This window comes from Balearica regulorum, chromosome 4 (assembly GCF_011004875.1).
Source record: "Balearica regulorum gibbericeps isolate bBalReg1 chromosome 4, bBalReg1.pri, whole genome shotgun sequence".
In the NCBI taxonomy this organism is placed as follows: domain Eukaryota; kingdom Metazoa; phylum Chordata; class Aves; order Gruiformes; family Gruidae; genus Balearica; species Balearica regulorum.
Genome location: NC_046187.1, coordinates 74,799,684 through 74,827,258, shown reverse-complemented (window position 1 = coordinate 74,827,258; position 27,575 = coordinate 74,799,684). Strand labels below are relative to the sequence as shown.

At 39.2% G+C, this 27,575-nt stretch overlaps 1 protein-coding gene across 12 annotated transcripts in view; it reads right to left on the bottom strand.

The window, feature by feature from the left end:
- Positions 1-27,575, bottom strand: part of CTBP1 (C-terminal binding protein 1) — a 248,970-nt gene that overhangs the window by 154,411 nt on the left and 66,984 nt on the right. Inside the window, exon 1 of one of the 12 annotated variants that reach the window (XM_075752715.1) lies at positions 4,253-4,314. The exons of 7 other annotated variants lie outside the window; for them this stretch is intronic. Coding sequence is in view for 1 of the 5 variants with exons in the window: in XM_075752716.1 (XP_075608831.1) it covers positions 4,253-4,259 (7 nt within the window). In the remaining 4 variants the exon portion in view is untranslated. Of the gene's footprint in view, positions 1-4,252; positions 4,315-27,575 lie in introns of those variants that run through there. 4 more of the 12 variants (XM_075752716.1, XM_075752707.1, XM_075752711.1 and 1 more) reach the window with 4 other exon arrangements.

Below are 27,575 nucleotides of genomic sequence, written 5' to 3'. Positions count from 1 at the left end.
CGATGCTGCTGGTTTGTGAAGCGAGCGGGGTCCGATGGGAACGCCGGCCCCGAAAGGCAGATGTTGTGTAAATTCATATTTCATAAACACAGTTAATTGTGACAAGAGGGCTATAAAAATCCTTGTACCGCTTAAATTATTTCTCCACTTAGAGCAACTCTACCACCAGAAAATATTACACATTGCACTTTGTACTGAACTGGCAGTGCTCGGCGATAACATTACGGCTCGATTAAATAACAGATATAAAAATCACGGATCTTTAAAAACTACAAATTAATTTTTCTGCTGTCACTCAAAATAACCATTTAAAAACAAACATGCCATGCAATTGTCATTATAAGTTTTCCAATCTAACAATGCATGTGTTTAAATATGAAAATTATACTTTTGAAATAAACATCGCTGCTATCAAGGAACAGTGCTACAATAAGTTGCATCGCTATTAAACAGAAACTACCACCTTAAAGAAGCCAATAATCCCTCACACTTCACCAAGGAAATATTCTCTCTCCATCCAACAAGGTCATCATAAAGGGGAAAAAACAAACAAACCAACCAACCAACCCACCAGCAACAAAACAGCTAAAAGATACCTGCTAAAACTTTGATCCTTTGATTCAGACGCATAGGTAAGTAAAAGATAGGTAATTCAGAGAATATTTTTAAATAAAATTGTGATTTATGCATTTACTGATGCTGATCCTCCAGTAATCTATGGATAGCAAATTCATTGTATCCATATGAATCTTCTTGCATATACTGGAGTCTAAATTGTTGTGCTGGTTTTGGCTGGGATGGGGTTAATTTTCTTCACAGTAGCTGGTACGGGGCTGTGTTTGGGATTTGCACTGAAAACAGTGTTGATGACACAGGGATGTTCTCATTACTGCTGAGCAGTGCTTACACAGAGCCAAGGGCTTCTCTGCTCCTCACCCCACCCCACCAGCGAGCAGCTGGGGGTGCACAAGGAGTTGGGAGAGGACACAGCCGGGACAGCTGATCCCCAGGACCAAAGGGACATTCCATACCATATGACGTCATGCTCAGCATGTAAAGGTGGGGGAAGAAGGAGGAAGGGAGGGACGTTCAGAGTGATGGTGTTTGTCTTCCCAAGTCACCGTTACACGTGATGGAGCCCTGCTTTCCTGGGGATGGCTGAACACCTGCCTGCCCATGGGCAGTGGGGAATGAATTCCTTGTCTTGCTTTGCTTGTGCGTGCGGCTTTTGCTTTACCTATTAAATTGTCTTTATCTCAACCCACGAGTTTTCTCACTTTTAGTCTTCTGATTCTCCTTCCCATCCCACTGGAGTGGGAGTAAGCGGCTGTGTGGTGCTTAGCTGCCGGCTGGGGTTAAATCACGACAACTGTTATCCAATTCATACAATTAGGGAAGAAAAAAACCCCAAAACCCACCAAACCCACAACTAATTGAGTTTATTTTTTCTAGTCTGATTTTTTTTTTACATTTGGTTTTTTAGAAAAAATATTTATTAAGAGTTTATTAGCTACTTATACTTGAAAAGATTTTTTTTAATAACATGCACTCCCTTTAGACAATAGTCTATACTTATCAACATTTACTAATATAAGTAGAAAAGTAAAAAACAATAAGGTTTTTTTCAGCTCTGTGGGGCCACTGGATCTGTATGTGGTACCAGATAAGCGACGCGGTATTGCGTGAAAGGGAACGGAGAGACTTCATCTGCTCCCTCTCACCTGTCTGGGTGAGAAAACAAGCAGGAGGCATGGAGGGGTAATTCAGTTCTGCAGTGCTCACGTCATCTCTCATATTCCTGTTACCACCACAAGCAGGCAACGCCTGCCAGCCTGGCTGCACTCTGTTTACACGGCATTAGAAATCAAAATTTGCTATTTTTGCTAAAGAAGTCTCAGTAGGTGTCAACTAGGAATAGATGTTATTTTGTCTGTTTTCTCAGGATGCTCTGGAAAAGTTGTAATAAGAAAATTAGGCATGCCATTGCATAATGAAAACAAAATACAATAAAGAATGTACGCATGGGTATTTCTACTTTTAAACAGTAGTTACTGAACTGTAGCTGGCTTCGTTTTAAAAGTATATATCACTTGTATAAATAGATTTATTTCATAATTAAAAATACTTTATAGCTATGTACATTTCTCATATACTAAAGCATTCACAGTCATTTGAATACAATACTCTGTTAAATTCAATTTAAAGCCCCTAGATATGTATCATTTTAGACAATTGAAGAAATTTGGGTAGATAATCACAAAACTGCAGGTACGCAGGTTTTTTTCTAGGAGCTGACAAAATCACCGGCGGTGCAACAGGTGCCGTTTCCATTCATCGTTATTCTTCACAAAAAGGACCACGCTGGCACGGTCCCTCTCGGCGGTCAGGCTGCCCCTGCACCCATGGGTGCACGGGCGAGAGGCAAGGACCCGTGAAGCTGCTGCCCACGGCCCTGAGGCGCAGGGGCCACTCCTGCTCGGCGAGGCCAGAGTGAAAATCTTCCCTGACCTCCCAGAAAAGCCTTTACTGCTGCCTCCAGCTTCAGGTTAGCAACAACAGCAACAACAAAACCAAAAAAGGTAGTTTTTAGGCCTAGGAATAGGCCTGGCCCCACAAGCATCCTTCTGCCTCTACGACGCACAGCAAGGGGTTAACAGCATCGGTTAACAGCATCACGAGCAAACTCAGGTGTACATCACGCTGACTTCACCGACAGCACCACTGATTTTAACTCAAATTCATATATAGGACACCTTAAAGGTTCAGCGGCAATTTTATTTGAAAGAAACATTCAGACACTGATTTTTAACCAGCTCAAATCATTTTTTGTATCTAAAATTTCCACTGTTCGCTTATATCACAGAAATGATTGTGCAAATACGCTACAATTTCAAGTACTACCTCCAGCTGGGGATGCTACACAGCATATTTAATTTTCTAGCTAACTACTAGATGGCACAGAAAGCACACAACCCAATCATAACTGCAACGTTACTCGGGAGAAATGCCACAGAGAAAAGTTGCAAAATCTGTCAGAAGATTTTTCAGTCTTAAGACATAGATCAATCAGAAATAACTTTTGCCGTGAAAACCACCAGGAAACTCAACAACTTTAAAAGGTGGGTGCAGTTTTAGTATAATTGAAATACACTGAAAAAATATAATAAATACAGTTGACTGTAAAATGTCTCATGAAAGAGATGAGATTAGATATATCGCAAAATAATATAGTGCCAAATTTGTCTCTGAACCACATAAGAGATTTACAAGACGAGATAAAAATGGAGGATATTTAACTTCGTATTTGTTATTTTAAATCTAAACCAAACAAAATATGTTCAGATACCAACACATAATCACATCCATTTCCAATGAGCTATAAACGTCAGACTGAAGGGGAAACAGCAACTTAACATATAGCAAAATCCAGAGAGATAACTTATGGGAAGGATCCAGGATTTTCACCAGGGATCTGGGAACAGCCCGAGCCGATTCCGATTTACTCTCTGCAATTCAACGCACGCAAACCTCAATTTTAAAACTAGAGAAACCCGCTGCGCCAACTCCACGTTCAGAAAGTTAATTTTAGCCCATTGCCACCCAAACCTGCGAAGCATCAGCAAAACAGGCAGCAGGCTACGCAGCACCTAGAAACCTCCTCCCGTCTCTCCGGATGCTACCAGTGAAACCCAACGCAAGGTGCTACCGGGCAGCGGTGATAACTACAGGAATTTTAAATTAAAAAAATAATCGTGTCGAGCTGTGGTGGTGGCATCTCGTATTTTAAGCCCGTCCCGGTGGCGCTGGCTGGGCAAACTTCTGCTGAGCAAGGGCCTTTGTGCCGCCCCCGCAGGGACACGCACACCCAGCCCTTCCACCCACGCACAAAGAACCCCTTCTTCCCCCCCCCCTCCAAAAAAAAAAAAACACCCCAAACCCAACCAAACCCACCCCGCGGAGAGGAACGGAGGGGTGCGCAGGCAGCAGAGCGGGGACGCCGCCCCCCCCCCCCCGCGGCGCAGGACGCGGCGCTCCCCGGCCGCCCCCCCCCCCCCCCGGCCCCACCGCACCGCTGCGCGCTGGCGCAGCCCGGGAGCGCAGGCACCCCGCCCAAGGCGCCGCCGGAGGGGGAAATAAAATAATTATTAAACAATAACATAAATCAATCGATTCGGCCTCAGGACGGGGAGTAGAGGCGGGGCGGGGGTACCGCCCGCCGCACCCGGGTAGGGACGGGGACCCATCCACCCACCTTGCATCCCCGCCGCCGGCTCCCCACCGGAATATGCCGCCGCCGCTGCCGCTGCTGAAAATACGGGGCAGGCGGGCGCGACCAATCGGGGCGGAGAGCCGCCCGCCCGCAGCCAATGGCGGCCGCCCGCCCCCGGCCCGCCGCCAACCCCAGCGCAGCTCATTACGCGGCCGGCGGCGGGGGGGGGAGCGGAGCGGAGCGCAGGGCCGCCGTCACCGCGGAGGTGGGAACGGGCGCCGGGAGCCGGCTGGGGTCGGGATCCCAGCCCCGCTCCGCCCGCTTCTCCCCCTTTTTTTTCCTCTTTTTCTCTTTTTTCCTCTTTTCATTCTCCCCCTTTTTTTCCTTTTTTCCTTTCCTTTTCTCTCTCCCCCCCCTTTTTTTCTTGCCCTTTTTCCTTGTGGAGAGGGAGAGGGTCTTTTCCCAGATTTTTTTTTTTTGCCTAGCCCCTGCCCCAATGTACATCATGCAGACCAAAAACTTTGGGTTCTCCTCAGGGAACCTGTTCCGCTAAACGTGAAAGGGCACCCCTGCGTAAATCAACCCTGACTGCTACCAGCACCAGAGACTCCTATTTTAGAGCATCCAGAAAGATGAGGGGATGAAAACCTCCGCAATTTTACTCCAGCTAAGACCTAAAAGTCTGTTCAGCCCCTGGTTTTTAATAACACAAGCTCAGCGCGTGACCAGAACAGGCTTCCGAGGTGCCGAACCCAGCCTCTAAAAAGACCAAAATGAAACCAGCAGGTGTTTCGACCACACGACTTGAGCATGCAAAGCTGTATGCTGTATCGCTACCGGCAAATCATGAGCAAAGGAAACCCTTAAGTCCAACAATTTTAGAAACAAATATCTGCTTTACAAAAAAAAAAAGAAATATTGAACGCATAGTCTTTAAATAAAATTGAAAGTCATTAATATTTGTTCGTAAAAATAAACTTTTCAATCAACAAAGCTCATGCCTGCTGTATATTACAGCAGAAAACTAACAACTGTAGAAGAGGGGATTCAAAAAAGCTCTGAATTTTCTTTTGTTTTTCCAGTCTAACGACCCTAATAATTCCTAAGTTGAGAGTGAACTAAAACAGTGAGAAAATCCGCACCTCCCATTTGGAACGTTGTGCTCCTTCTGACCTCGTCCCCAGCTTTTAAAATCACTAAATCGTATTTGCTGAAAACTCTTGCCTGAACAGGCCACGTTATTAATTTGTTCAGAGCGTTTGGCTAATACAGGATAATACACGCCATGAAGTGATAAACCTGATATCAACCCAAGTCTTGACGATAATTTACAGGAGAAAGCTTTTCTTTTGCAGATCAAGACAGACTTATTTCTAAGGTGCCCCAAGAGCCAAGAACTCCGTGGTGCTACGAACTGCTGACAGGCAACCAATAACTGTGACAAATTATACATTCGTGGCATCTGCAACAATCGATAAACTGACTCACCAAATTAATAAAATATAGATCACAAAGCATACATTTTTATTAAAGAATAATTTCATGATAACCAAGTAATGTGGATGCTTCCAAGCATAAGATTAAATTACATGCTGAGCAAATCTGGCATTTTGTGATAAACTGCGAAAATAGTCTTTGCAACAGCAACTGAGGAAGAACATTGCTGACATAGTCTATAAACATGTTTCATAAAGCATAACCGAAAGTAACAAAAAAAAAAAGTCATTGAAGTGGTGGTTAGAGAATTCACTACCATATCCATAATAATTACTTTCTAGGCTTCTCCTTGCTTTGTAATTTATTCCTTCAAATATGTTGCTGATTTTGGTGTTAAAAATAATAAAACCAGATTACCTACATAGGGGAATATTTACATCAAATTAATTCCTTAACTAGTCAGACCTTGGCAGTCATCATTACTGGAGTACACAAAGATTTCTGGTACAATTCGGATGATGAAAATTTTACTTAAATACATGAAGGCAAGCATCTTACCTGGACATTGTTTATCAAAACTTTGTGCCTGCTGAGTAACTTTAAGTATTAAGTATGTGCTTGAACTTAGGAATACAATGAATCCCGTTGGACTCAAAGGTCTGAAGCGATACACGTGGTTAGAAATGTTCCTGCCTGGGTATTTTCCACTGCTGAGAAATGCATCGAGAAGAGCTTTTCCAACCTCGTGTAAAGGTACCGCAGAAGTCATTCCCTCCCCAGGGAGGAAGACAGAGCATCTCTTAGGGCAAAGGCTTTACTTCTGGGAAGAACGTGCTTAGGCACTTCCTCGGTCTCCACTACCCTGGTGAGGTTATTGCTCTACAGCTTTGAAACAAGTCCTAAATGCAGTATTTAAAATACCGAGATCCTGTTTATTGAAGTTTACAATTCTTACTTCCTGAAAGCCCTCAGTACTTGGTCTCTGCAGGCTAACTAAGCCATACTAACAGCATTCAAAGGCTGTCCTAAAATTAGTTTTAATCCTCTATAATGCCAGTTATGTGGTGCTCTCAGGCAGTTTTCACACAATTGAAGTCTTGTCCGATCTTCCAAATATTTCTTTTGTAGTAAAACACCACTTCCTGGAAGCATACTTTTGTACCTGCAATACTTCAGTTAGTGTTTTACATCACTAATGCTTAGCCACTTTCTGAACTTCCATGAATTTCCTAGCCAAACACACGATACGAGGTCTTTCCCGTCCCTCCTTCTAGCTAATAAATAATGGAATCTTAATTCTGAAATGCTGTCATGAAACAAAAATCAAATAGAGCCTAAGTAATATAAAAACAATATTTGTTTATACTAGGTCCATTATGAATTGAATGCCTTTTTAAACAAATGACATTTAATAATGTATTAAACACATAAACAGGAATATATTTGAAGTTATAATTCCATCAGCTCTTTCTCATGACATTCATCTTCTCAAAGACCATTTCCACATTTCAGTCTAATCATCTATAGAACATTGTTAAGTTAATAAACAGACATGGTTCTTTAAAAATGGATTACTACTTAGATAAGCTGCTGTCTTCCCTAACTATGGCAACCTAGATCAGTTTAAAAAAAAATCTATTCTCTGGCATATTATTAGCAACTGGAAATTTATGACAAAATGTTATTTTCTTTCAGAATGAAGTATCTTTATTTGGAAAATATACCTAAATATTCCCAGTTACAAACCACCATTTATTTCAATATTTTACAAATTTTCTGCATGGCGATAATTTCATTTACTAAGAAAATACCCACTCTGCTACGAATCTTTTCAGTCACCAAAACGTGACTACAGATAGCAGCAATGCATATTTTAGAGAAGCAGCAAAGAGGACCAGCTTCAGAATTACACCCACCACCCTCAAGATAAGATGAGGCGAGAGCGTTTTCTCTTGCCATAAATTACCACTCCCTCCTATCAGCGATTATTTAACTCTCAAAAATAGCTGCAACGCAGACAAATTATGAGCTATAATTACGCAAATTTATCCCTGATATTAAGACTGCATATATGCATATCTACTTACTCTATTCTAAAATGTATCTGCATGCATAATGTTAAATATTATAATCAAATAGACCAGAACATCTTTACCTTATCACCAAGAATGACGTTTCTATCCTAAATAACTGTAAGCCATTCCAGTGGTCAAAAAAGGCCCACTACTGGTTTTTATCTGTATGGTAGCAGTCACTTGATCCTGGTGCATCTTCTTCTAATGAACATTCCTCCTCCCCAGACAAGAGTGTAGAGATCTAAATTCAGAGGACTTAAAAGGAGCACCAGCCAGGCTGCCAGAGAAAGAAAAATTTTATATATCTACACACCACTGAGTGCATCACAGAAGCAGTATCAGGTTCAAAAGTCCATACTCTGAAAGTACCTAAAGGCTGTTAGTACTAGAAATATCGTACATAGTTGGCCTGCTCTTACGTGCTGTTGGGTACAGGACATTGGGCCAGATGGCGCTTACGGTCTGATCCAGTTCAATAATCATTTTATAAAGTACTTCAAGGCCAAATTGCATCATTCTTTTCTTGGAAATTAGAATTATTTAATATCTTAAGTCATTGAATAAAAAGCAAATTAAAATCTGACTACTCCTCTACTACTATTCTGACCCTAAAGCAAACACCTTCCATTTTGCCAGAGGTCTCGGTAGACCCACAGTTTCTCCAAAGAACCAACGCTTCCGCTAAATATCATGCTGCAAAGTGCTGCCTCTCAAACAGACAGCTGGTCATACATCCAATTATCCAGACACTGCTCTTAGACCTGGGATAACACTGGAGCTCTCCACCAGAAGCACCGCTCTACGGGCATTGGTTTAACTCCCACAGCTCTTCAGAGCCTCCGGTCCCACCTGCGTGGCTTTGCATTCGGCTGTTCACATACCGGAGCCCGTTGGGTGAGGGAAGGGAGGTTCTCCAGGACGTAACATCACGGGCCGGTTTGGGGCAGGGGCCAGGCAATCTCTACACAGCCAGTGAGCTCAACGTTTCTTCTACTCACTTACTAAAAATGTCAAATTTACAGCCTTCCTTACGCAGCGAACATTATACAACAATGTACTGAGATTATTAATTTTTTTAATTTAAGCATTTCTTATTATTCTTTACACTCTTATAGGGCTTAAAACCGATTCTGCACAGAAACTTTAAAGAAAAGGTGGCAAACCGTTAGAGTTGTCTTTCCACACTGGTTTTCAATGGTGGTAGAATATCTTACTACAATAAAAAGCATCGATACTTTCTCATTTAAAGCACAAGAACAAATGCTATTTTTAAAGTCAAAATCTGTTATAATGATAGGGTTGGGGTTTGGGGTGGGGTTTTTTTGGAAGTGCTTACAGTAAAAATTCTGAATATCGTACATGCACATTCACATCATTTTGCAAAACTGTCAACACCAGATATACGCTTCCTTCTTTGAACTATCTCCCTGTGTTGCAACCCTCATCTAAATTTGAAAATATTTTGGTAAACATAGCTGATGTTTCATGGGTGTAATTTTGAGACCATAAGGAATTTAAGAAAACAGTTGATACTGCACTAAAATCTAAAACAGGCTTTTAAGAATTTATCTCAGATCAGCAACTAATATGATAACCATCTAGAAATGAGTATCCGTAGCCCATCTACTTTCTCCTAAATTTTCCTCCACAGAGTTTTGTTTTGGAGCTTTGGAGCTCCTTCTGAAGGATATTTGTACATTTTATTGTGGTGACATATTTAACACGTTAAATATATTCTTCTCTTGACATTACACGTTTAGCCTATATATCAACGTACTTGTATCACCACATTTATCATAACGCGCTTTTACTCCAAGAGCAGGTTGTCTCATATATGTAATAGTTGTGAACATCCACACTTTTCCCAGATAAAGAAAATACTTTGAATAAAGCATTAAGGGTGCTACTGGTGTAAAACATTTCTTAGAAGCAGAGGTGTGAGAAGGATTTCCCTTGGGTTGTTATAGGAGCTGTGCAAAATAATTCCTTCCGTGAACTTGAACTTCCTTATTAAGGAAATCCCTGCTTGCTTTTTTTTGTCACCTCTCCCCTTGGAAAGCTGTAGTGGACTCTGGGCACTCTGCCCATCAGGAATCCTCGTCCAGCATTCAGCCTCAATTCATTCAGCATCCACTGGCACCATTTTTTCTTCTGCAGCCATTGGCTTTCAGTTCTTTTACTTCTGCTCCGTACTGTATCTCTCTAAGGATGAATACTCTACACTCCTCACGTCTCCCTCTTACGTGACAGTCTCTTCACCTCGCTCGTTAAACTGTTCAGAAATGATGACACACTGATAGAGCAGAAAATTCTGTTCACTTGTTTTTATGCGTATCACAGGGACTGCTAAAGCACATCCCATGATCATCCAAGGACTATTTATCTATAAAGAGGATCTTGTGGCAAGTTCCTATTTTACAAAACTCTGCTATTACTCACTTAGAAGATATGACCTTCGATTTTACATTTTGAATTTCATTCCACTTCTATTAGCCCAGTTTTCAATGTCGTTTCAGTTATTTCTGTACAATATCCTGATTCTCTTCTATATTTAGGATGCCTTCCAATTTTGTCATTAGCACAGCCCCTCTACTGATGCCAGGTGATCCACATTAAGCAAGTCAGGCTCAATACTCGGCTGGTATCTTCGCTTGCACACCACGCCTTTTAGAAAAATATTATTTCATTTTGAGTTAACACCTGCCAGTGAATTTATGCAGGAAGAAATAATTCTTCTTTAGCTGAGTTTTCCAGCTGCAACTACTCTGCTTGCTTTCTGGTTCATCTTTAAGCTAAGAGTTAAAATATATAGAATGAAATTATGCCTACGGTTGCTTACACAAGGACCACGTCTGGCCTCCGCAGCATCATTATTCAGCAGATGGTCGTGAGTAACATGTTCTGGCTCAAGGTCTTTAACAACACTGGGCGTGTACGGAGGAATCGGCCTCTGTGGTTGGAGTCACACACACTCACGCTTTCTGGATGCTTTACTCCATCACTAAGGTCTCACTGACCTTCAAGAGGCAGGCAAAAACCAAACCTTAGCTTGTTTCTTCACTTCTGGTAGCTCATAAGATAGAAATCTATAATTCTTGGCAGTAGTAAATACTAATTTTTATGAGTCTTAAATTAATTCAAAATAACCTCCTTAGTATTCCATAAAATACTAAAATACAAAACACATTTGTAAGTGTTAAGGGCTGAGCTGAAGTTTTGGGGTTTTTTTGGAATAAGAGATAATGTCTGGATTTCGAAACATGGTGGTGGTTTAGAAATGAAGAGCAAAGACTCCCCCAGGGAGGTGTGAGATGCTGCCCGCACACCACACAGCTGCACGCCGGAATCTTCAGAACCTATGAAAAAATGGTACTGCCAAAAAAAAAAAAATTAAGTATGTTTAACCATTTTTAGAAGCACTGCCAATACCAAGGCACCAAACCAGAGTCCTTGCCTGTACCTGTCTCCCTATCCCTAGAACGATCGCACAGCATCGTTACAGCAGTTCAAGACCTCCCCGGAGGCGTTGGACCCAAGAGCCGCAGATCTGCGGGCAGTCGGGGCACGATTGAACCCTCCGCCTCTCCCAAGGGAAAGATCCTCAGCTCGAGCAGGCCGGCGCGCATACGTCCTTATCACCAAAAGGGTTGGATGATGCCAGGTAAGCTGGAGGACCTCTGCTGGGGCGTGCTCAACGAAATGTTGTGTTTTAATTACACAATTACACAGAACTCAAAGACCCGGCTCTGAAGTTTTGCAGACACAACCCTCTTTTCTGGCACAACCTACTGCAGCGGTTAAATTCTGAAGCCACGTGCAGGGCAAGGAGGTTTTTCTTAAACCCATCCAACAACATCAATAACACAGTCCTAGTTATGAAGTTCAGTTAGCTTTGTGCTCGTTAAATCACAGCTGTTTCCTCATGATGTAGTATCAGACCAGACATCACTAAAACTGCCTCTGTGTGTGTTTGTATACAAACAGGCTTTCCCCTTTGTTCTGCAAAACAAACTCTTAACAGAAAAGTGTTTATATTAAAACTAAGTAGAATTACATGTCAATTCACAGTTAATAATAGTCTTAAGATAACATTTTAGATCTATCATAATCCCATAATAAACTGACTGCAGACCTGACGTTGTTTTGGTTTCAGCTATTGTTTTGACTTGGAAAGAAACTATAGTGGATTAAAAAACCTGAATGACGTTAAGCATTAACAACTCCATTGAAAATGCTCCTGAGCTTCCCCATTTGCTCACAACGACGTCAACACACCCCATTTCCCTTGCCTACCTGCTCCTGGCAGCTCTGCATACATGAGGAAGGGTTGGGGGTTTGTATATATATTTATTAATTAGTGCTTCTCTAACAAAAGCAGATGGACTTTTTTCCTACTCCTCTAGTCCTTCACAAACTCTTTGGATCACAGATAACACAGAACCTAGTGAGCCTATCTGACATGACAATACTGTTCAATTTGCAGAACAGAAACCCTATTTTTCAATGAAAGGGATAGGTTTGTTTTCAAGGCTGTCTTAAATACAGAAAGCAATCCACTAACTAAAGGTATAAAACTAGGTAAATCATGCATTAACATCCTTCATTGCATTTTGCACTCACATTCTTGCTAGAGTAAGACTTCTTTGTCCAGCCCATCTTGCAACATGAGTAAGAACAGAGCAGTTTTGATGGGTAAATCAGAAACAGCTTAAAATTTATTTTTAAGATTGTCTGTTCCTATGTGCTTTTTTGGAAGGCTATAATAGGCTTCAGAAACTCTAAAAATGGTTCTGCAAAAAAAAAAAAAAATAAATAGGCTTAACCATTTTTAGAAGTACTGGCAATACTAAGGCTTTAAACCAGTGTTTGCCTGAACTTGGCACTTCTTTCTGTGCAGACAAGACCTCTGTAATTCTACAAAAAGCAGCAACTGATACTGTAACAAAGACTGAACTCTACGATACTCTGAAGCATCCAATTTCAGTTCTTTGCTAAAATGTCTTGAAATATGAATACATGTCAGTTTACCAACATCCTTCAGGTCCAAGTTCATTTCTACATGAATTTACCTTTAGCTTGTAGGAGCACTTAATGATTTACCACATCACCTAAGTTCTATACGCTACACAATAAGCGTTTTAGTACCTTTGGAAAAGGAGGTAAAGCTCAACAGCTAGCTGTAGTCATCTTTTTCCACCATTAATCTAATGAGAAGGTGGCAGATGAAGCTAGAGTGGGCTATAAATGGCCAGGGGCATTCTGCAGTACAGCAAGCATGGTCCAGGTCACCTGCTATAACAGGAGCGTGCATCCTTATTCCTTCTCCAAAAGACAACGCTACTACAATCAGCTGCTTACAAAGTACCCGGTTTGTTATCTACAGTGAACTGACGCTGTTACAGTGACGGGAGTGACTCTTGGTAAACCCGTATGTATTTTACATGGAGTGTATATGGCCTATAATACTGCCCAAGGTCAGGGTTAAACACCTTCTTTTAAACACCTATCAGCTAAAATGTGTGTTTTGTACACTCCTTTGGGACCACAAAATATAAAGTGTTTAACTTAATCCCAGCTCCTGACAGATGCATCTCCTTCTCAACCACCTGAATGAACCTACGATTGATGGATGAGGACGAACAGCTTCCATTGTGTCCCAAAGTCTTACACAGGACTTACAACACTGATTATTTGAACAAGGTTATTTTTAATTTAGTTACAGAAGAAAAACTCTATTAAATTTAAAAAAAAAAAAAGTAAAATTTGGAGTAGTTTAACAAGGCAGAAAAGATCACTGCAGCAGTCCTCAGCACAGACAACGCTTAACAAGAGTTGAAAAGCAGCAGCCATTCGAGAAGAAACTAGTTTCAACTTGTTTGAACTAGAAGCTCCCTACATGAACTAAGCAAACATCCTCATCCTTTCAATGACCCAAACACTTGAAGCCAAAGTAACAAAGCAAAAAAAAAAAAAAACAAACAAAAAAAAAAACCAAAAACCACCCAAAACCATTTAGCAGTATTGTGTCATTTTGTAGCATCTCACATCTGGGGCACTTAGAGTTTTCTGGGTAACACTAGGAAGTATTATTGTTAGGGACCCATGAAGAAGCTAGAAAGATTTTAGGCCCACGACCGGGTCCACATCACTTGACTCTGCAAAAAATAAATTTCACAGGGTATACGTAATGCCCTATATAGCCATTTAAAGAGCATATTAAGTGTCAAATATGTTAGAAAAAGCAGGAGTCATTAAAAAAAAAAAAAAAAACAGATTTAATAAGAAGACATGCACAAAATCAAAAAGGTAAAGGATTGATTAATGACAAGCAGCAGGACAATGATGCAAGAATAAAAGTTAATCTTCATTGAAATTACTGCATTTTGTGCAGAAAAATCTTTGCAGACCACCATACAGTACAGAGGCCTTACAGGGCTGACGTCCACAGTACCTCGATAGGAAATTCTGTCTTACCCCTTCTCTTAAATCCAGCACTGTCTAACATACTTCCTACTATAAACACTTCAAATGTCCATAAGCAACAGCAGTAAGGGGTTGTAGGACAGCATTAATTGAAATAAAAATCTGGTTTTGTATATTATGAAGTAGTAGTAATATTATTAATTATAAAAAAAACACTACAATTAATATTGTGCCTAAATAATGACTGAATTGTGTTTAGAAAGACTCAAGTCTTTTATTTTTAAAAAGGTGCAATGGGAATAAAAGAAATTTGTCATATCACAATTATATTTCAGACATGAAATATCATCATCATGTCATCAAATAAATAAAAAATCAAGAGAGACTAAAAATGCCAGAAATTAAGCTATCCCCCTCATTTTTCTCAAACTATTTTTAATCAATTCTTATTTTAAAATTCTTCAGTTATTCCATTCACTGAGCACAGTATAGTTTGAATGACACACACGCTCCCTTCGCAAAAGAGGAAATCCCATTGCCAAAGTGGTAAACTTGTTCTTTAAAAGTGACTGTGTTTGAAAAGACCAAACTGTCCTTTTGGTCCACTGAGCTTTTGGGGGGGGGGAGGAAGAGCAAAATATCTGAACTGTCCAGCATCAGTAAAGAAAAGAGAGATCTACATTAAATGGCTTTTTAGAGCTTCTAACATCTTACAGAAATGGGATTTTACAAGGATACGGAAGAGTGGATTTTCTATATTTGAAGAGTCAACCAAAAAGGATGCGGAAAACAAAAAAGGTAGCGTGAGGCAACAGGGATGTAACAAGAAATTATTTGAGGTTTAATATAATTATTTCTAATTTTTTAATTAATTAGCTAAGTATCGTTACAATGGAGATATCTGGTTAGAAATTTGTTTAGTGAGGCTGAATTTAATTCAAAATAGGGGAATTAGAAATACATTGAGTCACTTTCAGTTCAGGATGAGAAGGACCGACATACTTTCATACAACCGATACTTTAGCCTAAAACACCTAAACAGAACAAAAAAAAATCCACCAAGGTAATTTTCTTTAAGCTTGCTTTATACTTTTTTAATTGTAAAAGTACACGGGGAAAAATATTTATGACAACTTCCTAAAGAAGTGGCAAAACCGACGTTCAACTTCAGAGGATCTAAAGGATCAGCAAGCAACAGGATCTCCAGCAGGCAAAACTCAGCAGCAGAGCTCCTGCCCAGAGCTACAGGGTGTAAGGAATGGAGCAAAGAACCTGTAAGGTTACAAAGTCTGACCTTACAAAACTATTTGTAACGCTTCCTTCTAATCTCTCCAGTAATTAAAGACTTCAGGACCACCTAGGGCAAGCCAATGTATATTTTTGTATGATAAATGTTTATTTTCTTTCATTTAGACCATGTTACAGTCTAGCTCTTAAAAAGAAAAGAATTGTATCTCAAGAAAGGGAATAATGCAGAGCCCGCTTTCAAGAGAACATCTATGGTCTCAATAAAATATGTGAGCCAACTTGTTATGGCTCGTTGTGATGTAGCTATGATAAAACAATTGTCTTTGAAGGAACTGGCTGTCAACAGAAATAAAGAAGAAATTTAATGATTTTAAACAATACTCATTTACCTAAAATTTTCTGGTCTTACTAAAGCCGAAGAGCAGAAACAGACCCACATTGCCTATTGCTTACACAAAACCGCAAAATGTTACTGCTGAATCAGAAGTAAACAGAGATTGCATTAAATTAATGCTATTTTGGGGTTCTCCTGTTTCCTGGTGGTTGAAGTCTGCCGCAAAAACAGAGATGTGGGTCTGTGGGGAATGTGGTGCCTCAAGCAGGAGGGGAGATGAGGGTGAGAGGGAAGATAGGTAACTAACTGTGTCCTCTGGAAGCCAACTTCATCTCAAAAGCTTTAGGGTTACTGACGCTCACGAAAACCAGAGGTACTGAGGGCTCTGAAGTACTTAATACATGTGGAGAAAACATTTTTTGATTCTGTTTTCTTACACTTCTCAGAAGTTTTAATGATTTACTGTGGATTTGAACAGATATGTTTCTTTTTATATTAGTCAATCAACCAGTATCAAAACGATATAATTGAAGGTGTTGCACATGAATGTAAAATCTGCTGTCAAGCAGAACTGATAGGAAGAACTAGAATGTTCATTTGCTGTTGGATTAAATGAATTGCTACGGTTGTATCTTGACTGTCTTCTTCACTAACATTAGTAGAAGCACACCTAATTGACATCAGTGAAACGATAAAAGCATTAAACGGGAAGGATGAACTGTTGACACCAATTTTTCCTTCAGACTAGAATAGGTATCCAGTTACCTAAAGAGAACATGTTGGATTTTTAAGGAACAGTTGATGTGGCTGATAAGTCCGCGTGGGTCAGAGGTTTTATCAGCCACTGGGGAAGAAGGAATGACCAGGATCACCATCAGAATCTCTATAGAACTCCCATATATAATGGGAAACCATAAAATGTGTTGAATTTCATGACCTACTCTGGGTGTCACCGAGATTAGTGTCTCCTTGACAAGGAGATTTGAAGAAATCTCTTCAGAGGTGAAGAAGAAATTGATGTTAGGAAAATGGGTGGACTGTCCAGTTTTGAGTAGAACCACAGTGTGTTATCCTACAGAATACAGCGTCTCACAGCGATTCCAGAAATGTAGCCTCATCCAAAGAGGTTGAGTGCCCATTAATCTCTAAATTTAAAAGTATTAAGCTTTTATTTATCTTAGTTGATAGGATTAAAAAAAAAAAAAACACTTTGTATACTAACATACAGAAACTAGTCTAAGAATTGAGCTGCACGATAGGCTGAAAGAATCATTATTAAAATAAAAACCTGCTGTTAGTACTGGATAAACACACATTCCTGACAACGACCTCCAAAACCCCTAAAGGGCAGCTGAATCATTGAAACTTTCCCCGTGCCTCTCCGATGTGACAGGATACACAGCAGAGATATCGATGTGCCCAGGACTCTTACCCCATGTAAGACAACCTGTATCGTTTCCATTTCAGCTGGAAGTATTTTACAGATTTATCAACTTTTATCATTTCAAATGCCTTGGCCAAAAGTTTTATTATCTAAAGCTCAGAAAACATGTTACAATTTTCTTGACTACATTGAATATTTAACAGACTACATGATTTACATGTATTGGCAGGTTTCAGATTATTTAAAATGTTAATTGGTAATTTGTGAAAATAGTTTTTTGTTGAAAACAATAAAATCATAGATGTACAATTTTCTCTTCTAAATATATTACTTCCTTTAGTCTGTTATATATTACACATTTGTTATATTGCTCACACAACAGTGGATTTGCTGTTTCTGGGAAAACACATAAATGCATCTTCCTTCATTTCGTGACAGTACATTGAGATATACTGTCTCTGTGCAAGCACATGTCTACATACAAGGAAAAAACACCTTACTACCAGTTTTTAATGTAAAGGTTAAGATGCATTTGCTCTCAAGCTCATTCTATTAAACTTTTTTTTCCCTGATTAATGGTTAACTGGCAATAAGTTTGCACTTTTTTAGTGATATTTATTGCACATTACAAGCATCATGCTGAGAAGCACATATGTAATAAGGTTTATTTCTATTTTCATGCTATTCCTTGCCAAAAAAGCCTGGTGAAACCCATCTGTTGTATTTCCTGGCTGAGGTTAGACAAGAAAAGGAGACTCTACACAGCACTCCATCACTGCAAACGATATTGATTAAAGCAGAGTTTGGAGATGGGATCCAAAAGTGCTTACTCAGAGCAGGCATTCTGCCTCATTGATATACTCAGATGGAAATATATATAAAATACAACACCCACAGAAGAAATAATGACCAGGAGACACACAGCTCTGGAATCTGGTCAGGCAGGTCCCTGAGATAAGGCTCTAAGTTGAGGCTGAAGCTTCAGAGAATTGTTTCTGTACGTTTGTCCAAATGTACCTTCAAATATGCAAATTTTTTTTATCAATGTTTCTCATTTTGTGCCAGTTTTATAAATGAAGTTTGTACCAGAAAAACTGAAGTATATTTGGGGTGTCTTTTTTGTACCTTGTATAAGAGATGCACACTGCTTTTTTTTTTTATAATATACTTCCTCAAGGAAAATAGATACTACCCTCTTTCTTTGCAGATGGCATGCCTTTACAATGTTTTAAATGTACTAAATTCCTCATTCAAGAAGTGTTCTTCCTTTTATCTGTCAAGCCCACTGATGCAACACATAATTCAATGTTACTTCACTGTGTGAAGGAGCATAAGTAATCAGGTTGTTGGTAAAATCAGTTGAGATGATGCAAATGGATTCTGATACAAGGAGGAAGGAAGAAGTGCCACCAAAAGATCAGACTTAAAGGGAAACAAAAATATCTGGTACATGATTTATTTTGAAGGGAACAGGAGTAGGCAGAACACCCAAGAATGGCTGTAGGTTGACTATATGGGGAAAGTAGGTATTTCAGAATTAGAAACAGTTTAGTATTTAGGAAAGAATGGGTATACAAACTATAACTGAAACATGTAACTGCCAACCATACAAAAGGCAGCTCCAGATAAAAATTAAAGTACAGAATAATTATAGGCAGTACCATCACAACTTACAAGGGTCACGATTAAAATAAAGCAATTCAATTCAACCTCTTAATGTTAAAGTAATGCCAAATTTTGAAAAACTGTTCGCAGTGTGGATGCAGTATCAACACGATTACAAACCCTAGGTTTAGACGTAAAAACACAACGTATTTTTCCTCGCCTCCCTTTGAAAAGTAAGCACGCATGTGCTACTTCTAAGGAGCATTGCTTTCAGAGCTCCAGAAAGAATAGTAAAAATACAGCACCGGCAAGAGCCCAAGATACGCTCGGGCTCCTTAATGCACTCCGATGCAGAAACAGGAGTTACCTCTATTGTGCAGATACAGTAACATGCCAACAGGGTAGCTTTCAAGAATAGTTGCTCTCCCATCTAAACTTTAGATCCAAAGAAGTTGATCTGAGCCCTCCTTAGGCTCAGATCCTTCCTACCACCTAAAGCAACTAAATGAGGTACCTTACTCAAGCTAGAAGTTCTTTTATATTTGACTGGAAAAGTCAGAAACTTCCAGATCACGTCATCTCAAGTAAAATCCTAATCGCTTTACAGGCTATCTTTCTTCTTCCACTCATTAGCAAGGTAACAACTTTGGCTCATCACATAAAACTGGTAAATTCAGGTACAATATTCTGAATTTTACAAGTTCATACAGCAAACAGCAAATCTCTGCAGAATTTGTCAAGCCGCCTTCTGTGGACCAGAGTCAAAAGGTACTTCTATCCCCATGGTTGCTAAGCTTGCATCTCCTCACAGAAACTGCCATCAGCATTATCAACCGCTACCAATGGTAATGAAAATGGTAATGCAGGTTTGGTCATATAGACATTAAAGTGCATCTTGTCAAACCCCAAAATTTTGTGTCAGTATTAACTATATTTCAACAACGTGAGAGATTACATTTCAATAAACCAGAAAGCTACCCTTTAGCTGGGGATCACGTTCTTTTATGTAGGCATGTTTGTTTTGATTTCTTTGAATCTTAAGTTCAACAAAAAAGTTTCCTTTTATCATGTAGATGTTTGGGGGGAGGCCAAAGCAAACAGTCATACCAGCTTCATTCTATGCATCTTCACATCTCCCTGTAGCTCTATTACTTCTTGGACTGACATTAAAGGCTCAATCTGAAATACCATGAGTTTACTGGATATTTCCCCATTTTTCTCTAGACTTTATCAGTGCAGCAGAAAGATGTTCTTCCAAAGAAAACCCCAAGTTAACACAATACTGTATTGTGCAGGCTATAGAGCCGTCATGCAGATTTTACATGTTTAGGGATATAAAGAATGCTTGGCGCAGAGAGTTGTAATTGAGACCATCTCTGAGATTGAAAAACTGCTTTAGAAATGACACACCACCCCCTTTTTTTGTAGATGTCTGTTAGTTAATATTTGCATCACTGTCCTTATTTTAGGGTATGATCCTCGGTTCAATGCAGTTCACTGGTCATAACATTTTTAATTTTTTTTCCAGAGATAAATCTCATCCTAATGAAACCATACCTCCCTTATCTAGTAGCTAAACCTCTGTCTGTTTAGAAAGATCACTTTCATGAAGTACTGGATGAAGTCCGAACCTAAAAAATTACTTCTATGTACTGACTCTCAAACATGTTAGAAATCTTGGAGAACTCTAGTAAAGTGGTTCTTGTAACTGTATTACTAAAGCAATAAAATCAACAGATTATTTTTTACTATTTGTTTAGTAATAGCACTTAACAGCCATAGAGCACTGTAACAGTAAACTAAAATCCACTTATATTTTTATTACTCCTCCTTCAAACGAAGAAATAAAAGATAGCACTCAAAATTCTTGTAAGAAGCAGTCATAAGTTTCTTCATTTTCTCGATGTAATTTATGTATCTGCTGTTATAGTTAGACATTTGACAATGCAATATTTAAATAAAAGGACAAAAAAGCTGTACTAATAGAACCAATTTGTTTTTAATAATTTTTCAATTACTATACACTGCTAATATATATGAAGTCAGTCAGAAATGTAACAGTGGTTTCCATTTGAAAACTCCCGAGTATAAAAGAATCCGTCCTTTACGCATGATAAAATCTAGTGACACAGCAAAATATTGCTGCTGCAGTGTCCTCAAGGTATGCCCTTCGGAGAGTCCTGCGCTGCTTGCTCAGAAGTGCTGCAATAATCCATTAAGTAAAAATCATTTACATGCACAAAAACAGCTCAACTGCCAAATCATGAAGTATATAATAATTATGTGTTATAGCTTTTTAGTTTGATAATGCTATTATTTTCTTTCAAATTTTCTCTGTAAATATGTTTCAATTATTCCTTAATAGAGACAGTTACTTGGATAGGCAAATTATTAAATACTAAGTAGCATTATTCTGTAATAGTTTGTTGGGGATTTTAACTATATATAGACTTTTCTCCTTGCTGTAAAACCAATAATGAGTTAAGCCTGGGACAGTATAAGCATTAGCATCATTTCAGGTAAGGAAACAACTACAGTGGGAATTTGCTTCCACGGGAAACCTAAGCAGAGCTTGTTAAGCCTTGTTCTGATCTCCCGTATCTTTAATCACATACCACATCACTTCCAGAGATCTGATCATAGATTTGTTACGTGCATCATCCATAGGCATCTGCTACAGAGGGCCATTTTTTATTTTTCTTTATTCTTAGGTATCCTGTCTCTCTTTAAACACTTCAGCAATTCTGAGTTCAGATAAAAAAAGCAAACTCAGAAGTGTTGTCTAAAATTCTATTTCTTACAACACCTGTAAAATACATATCTGAAGTCATGGAAAGCAGTACTATTTATTGCATTGACAGGCCTAACGGAAAAGTATTAGAAATGCACAGCAGGATGAGGCCCTAGACATTGATGTGCTGGGTTAGTATATCGACGCACTGCAAGCGGGCATTGTTACTTTCATTTTTGACCCTAAGAATGAGGCTGGAAGCCTCAAAGAACAGAAGGAGGACCCTCCAAAGTGCTACTAAGTATGGGCAAGAAAAACAGAAGCCTTCCACAACCAAGGGTGCAAGAAAAGCTCCGATGGGTTGAGACCAAAGGTCTATCTTGCTCAATGGTGTTTTTTTTCCTGTTGTTAGATTCAGGAAAAGAACAGTGAGAAAAAGAATATGAGAAAAAGGCAAGACCAGTAATTCATCTCCAGAACCTCTTCTCTCAATTTGCAATTCAGGAGGTGTGCGAATCAGAAGCGTTTCAGCAAACACAGTGGATTTTTTTTTGTTTTCCCATAAATGTACCTACTTACATTTTCAACCCTCATGAAACTTTAGTAACCTGTAATACCCTGCGGTAAGGAGTTTCATAACTCACCTGGTTTCTGAAGAAATGCTTTCTACACCTACACACAGCGGTTTCACTTGATGCCCGCTGGTTATCGCATTGAGAATGGAAACAGATTTGCAAAGATAACAGGCAAGGGGTTTCGGATGCATTTGTGGGAAGTAGGAGCACCGCTTTCTAACCTAGGTCTGAGGAGAGTATTTTAACTGCCACGCTTTAATTAAAGTAGGTCAAAATCTTCTTGCTTATTCCCAGAAAGGAACTCTGTGTTCTGACTATCAATAGCGTACAGTGCAATGCTGAGTCAGGTACTTTTTCAACCAGAGCTCATCAAGACCTTCCCCAACGAGAAACGCCATTGCTCCCTACCGCCGCTTGCCAGCGGGATCCACACACAGACCATGGAGACAGCAGAAACTCCAAGCAAGTCCTGAACTGCTCCCTGAAGGCACCTACTTTCAACCACAACTGCCCTCGCCAACCTCCCTGGTCTTTACAGGATGTCACACACGTAGCTCGGAGACCTGAAGTAGCCCATCTTCAAATTACATCACCAAAACAAAAAAATCCTAAGTGCCTAACTTCAGTCTGTTCGGAGTTCTCATCTTCAAACCACACCAGCTTTTTTAATTCTTGTTTCCCTCGTTTGGCTGATAGCAAACTCTGACAAGGCCAGAATACCGACAGGCCAACAGTCTCAGATTAGGCTCCTGCTACAAGATCAATAATCAATAATACTGTCAGCAATTTGTGATTTAATTAAAGTATCATGGACATTGCTGTATCTCCAAAACATGGCTTCAGTATGGTTTTTTTTCCTCTTTATTTTGAAACAGTAAAAAAACCCATGAAAATAAGAACTAGAAGAAAATAAAATGGCCAGAGAAAATACGTCAAAGGAGATTAAGAGTTTCCTAATTACCTGATGTAGCTGGCAGCTAGCCATGCTTATGCTCAATTGCTACACAAAACATTTACGGTATTTCATAGATACAAAATACCATAAATGGTATAGGTACAGGTATCTCATTAAAAATTCTGCAACTGTAATAAGCACATTTTCCACTACTACTTCTGAATTGACTAATGCTGAATTCAGTGAATGTCACCCTGGTTTATCATGCAGTCCTTCATTTCATTCCACTTTATTTTCAACCAGTTAAAAGCTTTTGGAGAAAAGGTATTGTTTTAGCAGTTTTTTTCAAGCTGAATTGTCTTAGATCAATTTAACCTTTCATACAATAAAGTAGCCCAGCTAAACTAAATATGAATTTATGGACTTCCTACAAATCATGAAAATTCTGCTTCTACTATTTTATAAACTATTTACTTAAAACATTATGTAAGGTTTATAGAAGTGGTGGCATCTGTAAACCTGGCAACTGAAGTCAGGATCTGTCCCATGCTTCAGCTACATTTGAAAACTTCAAAAAAGACACAAAAAAGCCCGCTCATATTGCAGATGGTGAGGGGAAGTATCCAGCAGCCTTTTAAATTATCTGCTACTAAATAAATCAATCTCTTATTATGCAGGATGTAAGTGTAGTTCAATTATAAAACACCAAATTAAATAACATTTTCAACAGAAACATACTTCCATGCTCCTATAAAGAAATGCTGATAAACCTTTAATTTCTGGACTTCATGGCAGTTCTGACCTACAGGAGTGTTGTAAACAGGAGATGAATTCCAGGAACTGAGAGCCAGCTTTGACAAAACAAGCTCTGCAGTACTCAGGCATGAAGGAAAAACAGAAAGGGGAACAGGTATAAACTGCATCCGGACCAGAAAACTGCACAAGCAAAGCAACAAAAAAAACCCAAAAAACCCCAAAAAAACCCAAAACAAAACAAAAAAAGAATAGAAGCAAATTTGACATGAGAGTAACTCTAAGACTAAGGAGACAAGTGGCAGGAACACTGTAACTACATTTTTATACCATAACTACATGTTTAAATAAGGCTTTTTAATAAAATCTCTTCTTTTGGGGTACAAATTATGTGGTTATATTTACAAGTGATCTATATTGTGTATGTATATTCACATACACTTTAAAGCACTTTTGAAGGAAGTATAAAGTTACTAAAAATAGGTACTCCAAAATATAAGTGTTCCCTTGTCTGTGTTAACAGGGGTCTATCACAATTATTAATGCAAACTTTTCCTGTTAAATCAAGCATTCATAAGTGACTTGTATATAAAGATGCTAAAGTACTTTTTTTTCTGTGAACTCCATCTTCCTACCTGAAAAATCTTCTGTCAAAATTTTATCAACACAAAAGGATAAACTCGCCTGTAAATCATTTAAAAGAGAGCTTTTAAAATTGCATACAATCTAAAGCTTTTATCTGGAACAATCCAACAATCTTTGTTTAGCAAATACATTTTCCAATTAAATTATTACATCATCTCAAGGAGGTACAAGTCAATCATGCTTCTGGAGCACTACGTGACTCGGGGAAGACCAAAGCTTGTATCTGACCAGCCTTTAGCACAAGCAGTGGAGCTGCCACGGAAACCCCGCTGGTATTTCTTTTGTAAAAGGAGGAATCCCCAGCTTAGGGGCAGGAGTGCTTTCCGTGCAGAACTCAGAAGCGGAGAGTGAAATACATGCCTGTAGCATGGGTTTCCTCCAGTTAATCATGCACACACCCTACAAGAGATGGAAAGATCTACCATATTTGACGTACAAGTCTTCAGAGCTTTTGGAAACATAAGCCAATGTTAGTAGAGATGGTTGTTTCAGAACACTACTTCATGTTTTCCCAGCTAAATCATGACAATACCGCTGTTTGCAAAAAGCTTCAAGTCTTCTTCATCTAAGAGGACTATAACTGAGCATTCAGTAAACAGTTAATATTTTTCAACTATGTAGAAAACTGTGATTTTAGAAACATATTTGCAGGTGCTTCCATTCATAATGGACTAATGCAACAAAAGTCAGAGCAAATGAAATAGAGCTGAACATTAATTAAGAAAAATTAACATTTAATGATAATTGATTTCCAGTGGAAATCCACTTGCATATCACCAAACAAAATGAATATATCCCAAAGAATACTTTAAGAAACATTACGAAACAAGGAATGGAAGTGATTTTCTTTCCTCATTAGAAAAGGAAACCAGAAAAACAAGGAAAAGGGGACTTAGAATTGCAGGAAAAAAGGCAGCTAAAGACCACATTTGACTGCAACACCACACTCTCTTCTTTCCTTATCACCAGAGGTACTACTGCTATTACCTTGGTATACCAAGGCCTTTAGGAGTTGCTCTAAAGTTTATTTCACCAACTATTCCAGGATGCAACCACACATTTGTTGATTGCTGTAATCCCAAGGAACCTATAAAACACCCACTGATTTATGGTTAACACAGATAAAAGCAGCAATTGACTAAAAAAAATTCTTCATTAGATGCTTTCAGCTCTGGAATGAGCTCCCTTTTACTTTCATGCATCAACATCTTGGACAAAGGGCAAAATTCATCTAATCTTCCGACATTTTGGGAAGTTTCACAGACTGACACTCGAAAATTAAACAGGAAAGGATTTTGTAAACTTTAAGATTATATTAACAAGCATTTCAGAATTCCAGTGAAGGATTAGGACCCAAGAAAAGTTCAAACTAAGTTAGTGTACATTTCAAAACCATTGCAATTTCATCATATTAAGATGCAGCTAAGAGATAAAGGAAGAATGAAGAAAACGTGGGTCTGGACGTATGATACGCTGGTTGTAGAAATACTTTATCAGGGCAAGTTTCTTATGAGACTAGAGAGGAGGCGGCAGGGACAAGAACAGCCCAGTGATAGGGGCCTCACCTCAGAGAAAAGAAACACTCCACAGTTTTAGGTCTCCATCCATGAAATTATACACACAAAAGTACTAGAAACACGGAAAAGAAGCTTGAATTTCCCTTCTTGAGTTAGTGCACTCGTTACTGAGCTCAGTTATCCCTTTTCTTTCCGACACAATGAATTACCTTGCATTACCTGGAACACAGATAGCAGCAAAGCAAAGTTATGGTAACAAACCTGCCTTCAAAAAACTAATCCTCTTTGGATTGATGACAATCTAGAACACAAAGTTTCCCCGTTCCCAGGCAGGCACAGTCTTACCTACCGAGGAGCCACTGTTAAATGCAGTGCTGCTTTGCAGAAGCAACCTTAAGACTCCCTGGTCTAGGGAGGGAATGTGATTTAAGTCGGGTGATGGAAGGCACTTCCTTGGCCAAGGAATGACCAAGTGGCACTTCTTGTTTCTGTCTGTAATATCTGTGCACCTTTTAGACAGATTTTCCAAGGAAACCAGGCTTACGTAATTGTGTCTGTCCATCTACCCCTGGGGCCCTCCTTAATTAAATCCTTAACTTGCTAGCAAATTTCAACTAAAAGCTGCCAGTAGTCTCAAGGAGAATTAAATTCCTGTAAGTTTCATTAAGGAAAAAAAATGCATCCACATGAGATGACAGACTGAAATGAGAGGCCCTGTTTTGTGAAAGGCTGAGGTAGGACATCAGCAATGATCCCTGCCATGACACCTGCCGGTCCCCAGACATGTACTGACCCACCAGCACACAGGCATCTCAGACCCAGCCAACTCCTACCTTACAAGAGATACCGGGACAGGAGACAATGCACATGAATGTCTTCAATAAAGCACCATCGTGCCTGCTATTGTTCTGTAAAAGGGGGTCCAGCTGATGTGTGCATCTGTCTCCAAAAAAAACTAGTTCTGTTTGAGGATCCTGCCCTGTCATAAACACAAAATGAATGTGAAACTGCATGCCTGCAAGAGAGAAAACAAAGGTGGCTTTAAAGTGTGGAGGGAACTTAAATTTCATCCATGAAGTGCAAAGAGATTGCAGGGTGCTGATGGGTTTTGAAGTACTGACACACCTACCTTCCCCGTAAGTCCTAACTTTGGGTGTTTGTATCCTTTTGCAGATCTGGACTGACGCATGTTGCTAGGCTGCCAACAACTGCCAGGCAACAAATCACAGCATGTAGATTGAAGTCACACTTACAGTGCGACACATTGAGCATGTTTTATTGCTAAGAAATCGATAATCTGCGTTGTCATAATCAAATGTAAAATGTGATTATGTTTTTCCCAGGGCAGGGGGATAGAATTAAAAAACCCTAAATCATTCTTATTGCCCTTCCAAAGTAAAACTTATACACTCATTCCTCAATCTGTTATAAAATCAAATTGATTTCAATATTAATGAACAAAGCCACTCACGTTGTACAACATGTAATTAAGATTCCTACTACTTCTTTCTGAGCTCCTTCTATTCATCACCCCACCAAATTATTAAAACAAAGCAGTTACTATGGTAATTAATTCATTCTCTGCATTATTATAGTTTCTAAACATCAGTGTCTAGTCATTCTGACTTACATGCCCTAAATTCCAGTTTGAAATTCTAAACTTTTTGTCTTGTTTGTCAGAAAAGCCCTTTACAATCTATGCATTCATGCAGATAAGGATAGCTAGAGTGCAGCTGCTTTTGT